Genomic DNA, 11,862 nt, shown 5'->3' with positions numbered 1-11,862 from the left:
TGTAATGCCTGTACGCCTTTCCTTATACCGAGGGCCTCCTGCATCCGAGACCCTCGACGAACGTAAATACTCAGTAAATATTCGTCGAACAATGCGCTCGGAATTCGCAACCGATTTTTGGAGAGAGACACTGAAAATGTCTGTTGACAATTTCATCATTGAAACCGACAAATTCCGTGCCTTGTAATGCCTGTACGCCTTTCCTTCTGCGCGATATGTTCGTAGATAACCTCTCAACTTCTTATCGCGACCCCGTTGACCGCGCGCGATCAACTTTTCGGACGACGCTGCGACACCTCGTCCAGGAGTACGAGAAGTTTTCAAGAGTGCATTCTCACGTGCATCGAACGGACGCGCTACACGTCGCGGTAAAAGTCATAAATCAACTTAAATGCCTGCAAGTCCTCGGGATGGCCAGAATGGTTTTTTACCACTTGGACACCGACGGGGTTTCTTAGACAGACGTCTGCACAATGCCATCTTATCAACAAAACCTGGAGTACCAGTTTCATATGCGTTGTATTTGACCTTATGTGAATTTTCATTAAAGGAACCTGTCATGCTCAATAATAACGTTAAGTCATCATCGTCTAGTTCTATTTTTTGCCACTAAAGTAATATTTCAAGCAATACCGACTTTTGCCGCACTTTTTAAAAGAACCGACCATTTACGACGTTAGACCGACGATGTCACGGTTTACACGTGTTCCGTTTACGTATGCACCGATAGAGACCGTCGTGTTGCATTTACAACGTTCAACGTATCGCGTGCCGTCCATTCGCTCGCACGATCGATTCAAAGGAGGAACTCGATTGTACCGTGTCGTATTCATCGCTGCCAAGTATTATCTCTAGCGATCAAACGAATCATTGTCACGTGAAAGCCGTGAAAAAGAACGGCGGAAGAGTACGGATAGGGGAAACGGAGAAAAAACCGAGAAAGGATTGTAAAACCGCGAAAACGAGACATGGGACCAGGAATCGGAATCGCAACAATCGTCGCGGCAATATTATGCAGGTTAGTGAAAGCGTTGCTAGAGTTTCGAGGTGAAATATTTTTTCTTCTTCATGTTTTTGTTGTTGATTCCACTAGTCACTTGGATGGACAAGGGATACAGGGGGCGGATTGGTTGGGCGACCTGACCAAGAGTATCAGCGAATTGAACAGGAATATCCAGGAGAACGTTCAACAACTGAATCGGGAGGTTCAGGAAAGGGTACAAAGCAACGTGGAGCATGCTCATCGACTGACGTCTAACCTCGACAAAAAGCTAGGTACGGGCGATCACTGTTGACTTTTTTCCTCGGGAACCGGAAACGTGCGGGAAATTGTCCCGATTATACGTTTCGACATTTTGTCGCTACGTTGAAAATCCTAGGATACCGTTTTCCTTTCACCGTCGATCGGTAGATACGTTCCCTCGACGTTTCTCAAGGCGAACGTCACGCCGCCGCGGTTTGCTCGAGTTATATGAAATATCGCGTATTTATAGTTTGATTATATTTACGGTCCGATTTATGGATGCTGCGGTGACCATCGAAATAGTTGCAGTTCCAGGCACGGCGCAAACGACAGGCAACAACGTCGTCGTGTCGGATGGCCACGGGACAAGGATCGTCCAATCGGGCCGCACGTCAAACGGAAGAACGTTCGTTCGTGAGAGCTCGGATGATATCGTAGACGATACCCTGCGTCACGTCGACAAAATTTACGATCCTGAGGCGAACACTACGAGAGTGTACGGCTACACTTTGAATCTGAAGGATCCGAACGCCAAGCCCGTTCTAATCGATAGTCCTGCGACATAAAGGCGTAAGGTGTGTGACGTAAAGGGCGTAAACGATCGCCTGCTTCTCGAGAAACCCCATACGACAGTCCATGCGCAATAAACGAAACCTTGTCAACGCGTAAACTGCGTTCTGCGAATGCTTCTTCCCCCCCCCCGTCCCATAGTGCCACGCGTGTAAACCAGCTCCTGCTCCGATGGACAAAGTAATGGCCGACGTGACACACAGAGTGGACCACGACGCATCGTCGTTGCAAAAACCGTGTTACGCCGCCATTCGGTGGTAAGTAAACGGTTCGCGACTATGCGTGTCAAAGTGGCGCCGAGAGAAGCGAGAGATTGCACACGGGGAGCCTTAAATGGAAATGCCTCTGGCCTGTCCTCGATCGCGATCTTTCTCTCGTTCTCTTTACGCGCGTTCCTTTTCTCTCCCCTTCCTTCATCGTACCAATATTCTCTTGCAAGTACTCGTAGCTCGTAGCGTTTCTTTTACTCTCGCCAGCCGTCCAAGCAAGTCGCGCTGTTAATTTGCCACATTGTCGTGCCGTTCGCGGCGTCGACCAACCGACGAATTTGGACGCTCCATCGGATCCTCCAGGGGAAGAATACGAAGATGTTTTATGGAGAACAGGGTTGGCTGTACTTCCGAAAACTCCTATGCTCCGAATTGGATGAAATTTTTGAAAATAGATTGTTTTTTGACAAAAATGATGATTGCGAGAAGGATTTTTGGCGACTCGAAAATTTTTTTTTAACATTTTAGTGTCACTCCGTATGTTATCGACATAGTCGTAATCGTAGAAATACATATGAATTAATTTCTACAAATTAATAAATCTTTCCTAAAAACCTAATCCAAGCATGTAACTTTGGTCATTGTAATTTCTGTCGCTTGAGGGATGATTTATATTCTATAGAGATGGCGTGAACTGCTACTTGTGAATCACTCGTGATTCGATTACGTTCGTTCCCAATCACGGTGATTTTTCACAGTGATACGTAATTTCTCGTGATCGTTTCTGATTGGTGGAGAAACCTTACAGTTCTTTACACGCGACACATAATCTGTATATTTTATATTTTATATTAACGACATCAAAACAAAAACACTCTGGCGCCTCCACCCAGGGACCCCGTGGTGTCAGATCTAGGGGTCATAGAGTCTCCGGCGGAGGCGCTAGAGACCCTGTGCGATGAGAGCGTGGGGTCACAGAACCCCAGGCGGAGGCGCCGGAGGCCCCGTGGGTGTGAGAAAGTGGGGTCATAGTACCCCCGGCATGCGCAGAGTTTTGAAACGTGTTCCTTTATCGTTGTAGTTCGTAAAGGATCACGTTTCAAACGTGTACTGACGCAAGCCATTTCACTACCGTCCATTGTCCCGTAATCCACATGTAGTAACAATTGATTGAATCCGGCAGAGGACTACTGCAAATTATTACACACGTCTATCGTATACCACCGATAAATCAAAATTTCGGCGACACTCTTATGAAATCTTTATGAAGTTTTGAAGACGGTATTCGTCTTGACAAAGCATTCGACGTGTAGCTTAAAGAACGTCGATTCATTCCCTGTCATTGACAATAACAATAAACGACCAGAACACTGTTAAAATCGCATTTATTTGCAACGGTTGACACTGTATCTCGTCATGTGTACCCCGTTTAGTTTACTTTCGACAGCTCTTTCACCGTTATACGGATAGCTTCCGTTTAGATAAAGCACTCCAATTGTAGCTGCAAATACGTAGATTAATACGCTGTTATTGATAATAACAATAAACGACCAGAATACTGTTAAAATCGTATTCAATCGTAGAGTACCACTATTTTTTCGACCAGTGGTGCCACCCGTGGCAATTCGCTGAAACTGCTAGCCAAATTATATCGACAGGTGAGTGAAAATTTCTAGTGATAGAAAAATGCAAATATCTCAGTCATTAACCACATAAAATGAACGTCGTTAGCCTCAAATTGTCCCTCAGGACTTAATGCATGGATCCAATAGTGCAGAACCCCTGAATTAGTAAAATTAGTTGTGTCTGTATTACCGTAGCCCCTTATGAGGCGGCAACTATAATTGCGAAATATTTCGAACGCGTTTACACCGCTAAACAGGCATGGTTCTTTTTCGTTTTGCATTAAATAAACCGTTTAAAGAACATAGATTACTATTCTCTAACGGCTGGAAACCAGTCATCGCAAGAACATTGTTAAAATCGCATTTCTTTGCAACGGTTGACAGTGTATCTCGCCATGCGTACCCCGTTTAGTTCCTTTTATATAGCTCTTCCAACGTTCTATGGGCAACTTACATCTTGATCAAGCATTCAGTTTGAAGATAAAAGAACGTAGATTACTCTCCTGTAATTGAAAATAACAATAAACGACCAGAACACTGTTAAAATCGCATTTAATCGCGGAATACCACTACTTTTTTGACCGGTGGCGCCATCCGTGGCGGAACGCTGAAACTACTAGCCAAATAATTGGCTCGTAGTTTCAGGGATTCGCCACGGATGGCGCCACCGTTCAAAAAAATAGTGGTACTCCGCGATTAAATGCGATTTTAACAGTGTTCTGGTCGTTTATTGGTATTATCAATAATAGTGGGTTAATCTACGTACTTTCAGCTACAAATTGAGTGCTTCAGCTAAACGAAAGCTATCGGTATAACGGTGTAAGAGCTGTGCAAAGTGAACTAACCGGGGTACGCATGACGGGATACAGTGTCAACCGTTGCAAATAAAGTGCCATTTTAACAGTGTTCTGGTTGTTTATTGTTATTTTCAATCACAGGAGATTAATCTACGTTCTTTCAGCTACAAGTTGAGTGCTTGGTCAAGACGAATCAGCCGTTATAGAGTACTAATCTACATTCTTTAAACTTCGAATGTAATGCATGACGAAGAAAAGTGTTGCCTGTTTAGTGGTTATGTAATTGCAATAGTTTTCGATCGGATTTACACTGCTAAACGAGCATCAGTTTTCCTCGTCATGGATTACATTCGAAGTTCAAAGAACGTAGATTACTATTCTCTAACGGCTGAAAGCCAGTAATCAGAAGAACATTGTTAAAATCGCATTTGTTTACACCGGTTGACACTGTATCTCGCGATGCGTACCCCGTTTAGTTCACTTTAAATAGCTCTTCCAACGTTTTATGGACACGTTACGTCTTGATCTAGCATTCATTTTGAAGCTAAAAGAACGTAGATTAATCCACTGTCATTGGAAATAATAATAAACGACCAGAACACTGTCAAAATCGCATTTAATTGCGGAATACCACTATTTTTTCAACCGGTGGCGCCATCCGTGGCGAATCGCTCAAACTGCTAGCCATATAATTGGTTACCAGTTTCACCGATTCGCCACGGATGGCGCCACCGTTCAAAAAAATAGTGGTACTCCGCGATTAAATGCGATTTTAACAGTGTTCCGGCCGTTTATTGTTATTATCAATAACAGTGGATTAATCTACGTACTTTCAGCTACAAATTGAGTGCTTCAGCTAAACGAAAGCTGTCCGTATAACGGTGTAAGAGCTGTGCAAAGTGATCTAACCGGGGACGCATGATGAGATACAGTGTCAACCATTGCAAATAAATGTGATTTTAACAATGTTCTTGTAATTATTGGTTCCCAGCCGTTAGAGAGTATTATTCTACGTCCTTTAAACTTCGTATTTAATGCGTGACGAAGAAAAATGATGCCCGTTCTTACAAGTACTAGTTTCTAACTTCGTTTATGAAAATAGAAATTCCAAAATCTTCTCGCGCCACACGTCTAGGGCAGTTCTGTCCTGAACTTACCCACAAAACGTAATTAAAATCATTTAAATAAAATAATTAATATTTCATGTTTCTCATAAATACTAACGCGGGGTTGTTGTTTAATAATTTATGATAAAATCCAAATTATTCATTTATAAAGCATCATTACAAAATCTCATATCGATTTCTAAAAGAATCCTAGTTTGATGTAATATAGAAGGTAGTTTTATGTGATAGATTCGAAGTTCGCAGCCATTAGCTCGATATTGTCTTCAGTTTACAGTACTTTACCGATGATAATATCGATTGCCCAGGCCTCACCACGAGGAGGTTGCTGCGAGTGGAGGCCCAAGGCAGATAGATGGAATCACAAGTTCTACATCTTCCCACCTTTCACAATCAACCTTATAAATAACTTAAATCTTAACTATATAATACTACTGGTACTAAAATCCCTCGGCGGATGACTTCTTTCTTGAGCCTAAACCTATAAAAAAACTAAGTTCCCCCGTCGGTTGTCTTCGTTCTTCAGCTTAGAACTAATATTATCTTAATATTCTAATTAATACTAATTAATGCTATTAATACAAAATAACTTAAACTAAACGCAACGTAGTCGCTAATACTCAAACGAAAGAGATAGACGGAATGAAAAAAGTTCCATCGACCATTTCGTTTACGCACCTAATATTTTATATACCAAGCAGTTATTAACTCTACGATGAACTACGCGTGAAACTACAGTATGAACAAGTATCGCGATGAAAGTGTTGTCGCCAGAACCTGGTTTAAGAAAATAGGAAAGACGAGCGACACCTCGCTAACCCGGATCCATCTTTTACTGTCATGGAACTTTGGGCTTGTTTAAGAAAATAGGAAAGACGAGCGACACCTCGCTAACCCGGATCCATCTTTTACTGTCATGGAGCTTTGGGCTTGTCACCTGCGTACCAGACCCGAACCAAAAGAGTACACAAGCGTGGTAGTGCAAGCGAGATTCTCTGTTAAACAGAGTCCGTTTACGGAGCAGCCTCCCGACTACTCCGTACCCTGGCACGCACGAGTCTTTACTCCAAATCCTACTTACCAGGCAAAGACTAAACACTTCCGATATCTGGCTTCTCAATAGAAACCTGAGGGATCGGCAAACAGTTTCAGTGTACAGACCCACTGTCCGTACCCCAAGTCTGTGTAGAGAATCAACGAGCAAAATGAATTAATAATAACTTGGTATGCACAATGGATGGTCACAATTTAAGTCTATTAATTCATCGTAAAATCATATTGAATACGTTTTTCTGTTTAAAGATCGAGGACTTGCGATCACAGTGAGCAAATTCACTCAAGATAAAAAAATCGCAATCACGGTCGTGAATGAAGTTAAATCACGACCGTGATGGGGAGGGGTTTTTTTTCCCCCAAAACAACATACCTTGTACGCTGTCCGAAGTATGCCTAAGCACGGTGATTATGTATTTTAAAAGGTTCACTCACTATAATAAATTATGTCTTTAAGGTAGGGAATGATACTCAAATGGTAAAAAACTTTCGAGTCGTCTAAAATCCTTCTCGCAATCATCATTTTTGTCAAAAAAAAACAACCTATTTTGAAAATTTCATCCAATTCGGAGCATGGGGGTTTTCGGAAGTTTAGCTGCTGGAATGAAACTGAATCGCGCGCCACGCCTCGGGAGCCGTGTACAACGTTTCGACATGCAAGGCGAGTTGCATACGCTACGGGTATGGTAGTTTCCGTATATAAGCGGCTGTTGCCAGTTACTACACTAATGTATCTACTCGGTTGGTCGACGAATCGAAAATAGAGCCGGCGAACGTTGTAATGGTCCAAGCAAGAATGATCCATGGAATTCTTCGGGTATATTATTTGTATGCTCTTCTCTCAATCGGTTGGTCGTTTCCCGACAACAACATCCAACTCACGGGTAAGTACGTGTGTTTCTGTTTCGTGGTAACGTCAGTGTTCCGTTTTGAAGAAAATTTTAAGAAGGCAACGAAATTCACGGGACAAAAAGGTTCACTCGGTTGCTCGATAACTGTCGTCTGATTCAGCTCGAACGGAACGCAACCCCTGGAATCAGAAGCCGATCTCCGTTGGTTCGATCGATCGATCGCGGTCCGTCTTGATTCAGAGAGTAGGTCTAAATTTGTCGAAAAAAAAAACAACAGAATAGTTCCAAAGAAACGAGAAATTGACAAGTTGTTGTCTAGGAATCGGTATCATCCCCAAGATGCGTCGGATTGAACGAGGAGGTAGGACACTGCGAGTTTTTCCGGACGTGTTTCGCCACAGAGTACCGATCCGATTTTGTTTTTGCAACGAATCACTCGTGTACTATCGATCGAACGTAAGTTTGCTTCGAATTTATTGTCTCGGTTTTCGAGTGGTCTGACCCTAGCCCACGTCTCTATCCGTTTCAAATCATCATGGTTTCGAACAGATACGTCGGTGTTTGTTGTTCGAATCAGTCGGAAGATTCTGCAGAAGTATTTCCCATCATTGCCGGTGCGTATGCGGTTACAATGTACATATATAAAGGTGATTCAAAACATATGGGCATAACTTCAGGGATGAATTCAGTACGCTAAAATAAGAAAAGAAGTAAACTGACAAAGAAAGGTCCCCAGGTATAACGAAGAGTTTTCAATGAGATTTGCCAGAATGATAAACCTTGGAATTTTGAAGCCAATGATATTTATTTCACCCGCATACGGCCATTAGTTTATGAAATATTTAACGTTCAGTGCCGAGAAGCCTTCGAACACTCATCAAAGATTTACTATATGAACTTCTCGAATTATTGGCCTTTTTATATGATACCCGTTATTAACTAATTTTCACCCTCGGCTAGAATGCAGGCTTCCAAGTGTCAAGTGATCAAAAATATCAAGTGCTGTATGAATTCACAACAATTCTCATGAATATTTACCGAATTGTTTGTTTTAATTGAACAATTCTTGAAATTGTTTACTCGTGTGTCGTAATGCGGAAACAAGGTCATATCGGGTATACGTTTATATAAACATTTTTTTTCTTATTTTAGTGCCCTAAATCCATTCCCTGAAGTTATACCCACATGTTTCGAAACTTCCTGTATAACGAGCTCAGCAAATCGGAGCATCGTTCGATCGTTGGCTTTTCATTTTAGTCGACGACCAAGAACCCATCGAGACGGAGAACGATGGTGAAGTAGGAAGTAGGATCATTCGATTGGGCGACGAGAACGCATGGAATTCAACGGCTAGGTCTCGAGGATGCGGGACGAACACGAAAACTCTAAGTAGGCTGGTGGGCGGTGAACCGGCCGATCCCACCGAATGGCCGTGGATGGCAGCTCTTCTGAGAAAAAACGAGGTCCAGTATTGCGGCGGTGTTCTCGTCACCGACAGACACGTATTGACTGCCGCCCACTGCGTGTACAGGTATTTCACACGTATTTCCATAGAGCAACTACAAAATGTGGGGGGGATCGGTTAAGTCGATTCCGTTTTGTTGTAAGAACTCAAATGTATCGACTAAGGCAGTTGTTCAAAAACCGCCATTGATTTACCCTTGCGTAGGCAACTGGGTACACATTTCATCAAGGATTTACATGTATTCTGGTTGCCCACACAATGGTTAAATACTGTGTTCTAAAGACTATTCCAAAGACTATAAATATGTTATACCTATACATGTATAAAATAAAATATGTACATAGTTTTATCAGTATTTTAGTATCGTATTGCAAGAACGTTTTCGTTAACTCCTCCCAGATTCGGCCACCGAGATATCAAAGTCAGACTGGGCGCGTACGATTTTGCCGCACCGGAAGCAAACAGAGCGTTGGACTTCGCGGTGACCGATATACGCGTTCATCGAGACTTCGATCAGACGACGTACGAGAACGACGTAGCGATACTGAGGATGCACCGACCGACGGTGTTCAACGAGTACATTTGGCCGGTTTGCTTGCCACCGATCGATCAGACGTTCGAGAACAAGAACGCGATCGTTACAGGTTCGTGAAGTTTTTCTAGACTTTTTTTTGGACACCGTTTACAGAGGGCACAGGAAACAACCGGATACTGAATCAATTCCTTGATTTCAGGCTGGGGTACCCGTTATTATGGAGGACCTGTTAGCACAGTACTGATGAAAGTTGGTCTTCCGATATGGCCGCGAGAGAAGTGCGTTCAAAGTTTCGATCAACGAATCCCAGAGACGGTGGTGTGTGCAGGCGCGTACGAGGGTGGTCGCGACGCTTGCCAGGTATTATTGTTAGGTATACAGGGTGTCCCAAAATAGCTTCGACTACCGGAAATGAGGGGTCCCTGGAATGATTTGAAACAAATTTTTCCTTAGGAAAACTGTTATCCGAGGCTTTGTTAACGAGTTATTAACGATAAACCCCCGACTAATCGGAGCGCGAGTCTGCCGGCTGAGTTCTCGCGGTAACGTTGGTTACCAAAAAATGTATATTGGACATTCGTAATGTAAATGTATGTGGAAACCAACTTTGCTCGTGGGTGTACCTGACTACGGTTTAACAATGGACCTTGGGTCAGCTTCAACGTTCGAACCTCGATCCTCTTCGATGATCCGCTAACCAGAAATATCATTCGCTTGTAGGGCGACTCTGGCGGGCCGCTTCTGCATCGCCTTGGCAACGGTAGATGGGTCACCGTGGGAATCGTATCCTGGGGGATTCGATGCGGGGACCCGGGACGTCCTGGAATCTACACGAGAGTCAGTTCATATCTCGACTGGATACTCGAGAACGCAGTTTTCTGAGGACGATCACCAGCCAACGTGATCGACTGGTTTCTCAAAAACGACGAAACTTTATTTCCGCAATAGGTCGACCGTTACATTTCTTAAAAGAGATTGACACGAATAGAGAGAGAATTTGATCGCGAGGTGGTCGATATATGTATGTACTTTCTTTTGTGAGTGTTTCGCTCGAGTTTCTCGCTCGGCAAATCGTACTCGTGCAGAAGCTCCTCGTCTGAAGCTCGATCGATTCGACGGGTGGTTCGGTACGAGGCCCAGCCTCTATTCGCTACAACGCTTTTCTACACCGACATTTAACTTGTTTAACGTTTCATAAATATATGTGTATATTCTATTCTTGTTCAACATAGAAATACGAGGCGCTGCGAGTGACTCGCTACGCGGCGACGCTTGCGTTCGACGTTTCGGCGAAACGGCCTGAAAATCGCGATCGTTCTTTCTTGTCCGTCTTCTTTTGCTACGTGTGTGTATGTCTCTTTGTGTATGTGTGTGCGTGTGTATTTGACTAGCCGTCGCGGACGCGCAAATTGTATGTACAGTAACCTCTAACTACATTGCCATGGTCGGGGCTGTAGGTGAGTAAAATGGCAATGAGTTGAGAGCCCCCTCTGTGCTAAATTCTGTCGTCGTAGCCTCAGCGCCTGCGCATAAGTTTGATCGTGCTGGTGCGCCGGCGTACGCAACTTGTGTGCAATATGTTTAATGGCAATATAGTTAGAGTCCACTGTATGTGCGAGTCGTATCGCGGCGTTACTCGTCCTTTGGACTTTGGTGGATCTCCTACGGAAAGCGTGTGGTCCTCGGAAAGTATCGACAGTGTTCGGAACACGAGTCAACGCCTCGTGTAACGCGAGCCTCTCGGGCTCGAGACGCGACCGTACGTGACGTAGAGGGACACGCTGGCCATTCGTTGGAAAACTGGAGAACGGGATCGTCTAACGAGCGTGTACCTCTTCGTCCCTGGACGCGATCGGATGCGCGTGTTCGTGTTCCTGTAATATCTAAATGTTATTTCGAAAGGCATATCCTTCGAACGAGTGGACCCAAATTTCGATCGGGCTCACGCCGATCGGAGCTCCCTCCTATTCTATACGTAAACAACGATACACCTATGTAGGAATGAAATCGATTTGCCGACGACGACAAGAAACGCCGCGGAACGTTGAACGACGTGTGGAATCGAGTGATATCGGTAATAGGTAGGGCTGTCCGGGAAGGTATAGTGCCTCTTCGAACTATAGTGACTTCGTAAAAACTACAGGGGTTTGGATTTTTCACGCCTTTAAGGATTTCGGTGGCAACTTCAGCGTCCAGGGACGGCCAACATTTTTGAAGAAGTAGGAAATGACACTTTTGGCGGTTTGTATTCTCAAGGGTATCACATAGCACACCCACTGGGAGGGTCACACTTAAAATCACTATAGCTCTCCGAAATGTCAGGCTTGTAAACGTATGTTACGAACGCCTGACCAAGCCCGAAATCTCGAGTACCCGCACACCCCTAGTAA

At 43.9% G+C, this 11,862-nt stretch overlaps 2 protein-coding genes across 3 annotated transcripts; both read left to right on the top strand.

Moving 5' to 3' along the window:
• The first annotated feature begins 795 nt into the window (after positions 1-795).
• Positions 796-1,935, top strand: LOC107189225. Of its 2 annotated transcripts, none has more exons than XM_015577711.1 (3): positions 796-1,018; positions 1,094-1,275; positions 1,553-1,935. In XM_015577711.1, the coding sequence occupies exons 1-3, from the start codon at positions 969-971 to the stop codon at positions 1,807-1,809; spliced, it is 489 nt and encodes a 162-aa protein (XP_015433197.1). In that variant the 5' UTR covers positions 796-968; the 3' UTR covers positions 1,810-1,935. The 2 variants fall into 2 exon arrangements, with proteins under 2 accessions (XP_015433197.1, XP_015433196.1); XM_015577710.1 differs by having other exon boundaries at positions 1,547-1,935.
• A 6,072-nt stretch (positions 1,936-8,007) lies between these two features.
• LOC107189146 (proclotting enzyme) lies at positions 8,008-10,354 on the top strand. The gene is made up of 5 exons (XM_015577621.1): positions 8,008-8,086; positions 8,730-9,003; positions 9,337-9,581; positions 9,672-9,832; positions 10,193-10,354. Exons 1-5 carry the CDS (start codon positions 8,008-8,010, stop codon positions 10,352-10,354), a joined length of 921 nt encoding a protein of 306 aa, XP_015433107.1.
• The last annotated feature ends 1,508 nt before the right edge of the window (positions 10,355-11,862 follow it).

Source organism: Dufourea novaeangliae, unplaced genomic scaffold, assembly GCF_001272555.1.
Source record: "Dufourea novaeangliae isolate 0120121106 unplaced genomic scaffold, ASM127255v1 scaffold146, whole genome shotgun sequence".
Classification (NCBI taxonomy): Eukaryota; Metazoa; Arthropoda; class Insecta; order Hymenoptera; family Halictidae; genus Dufourea; species Dufourea novaeangliae.
The sequence above is the reverse complement of the archived record's forward strand: the minus strand, read 5'-3'. Positions and strand labels throughout refer to the sequence as shown.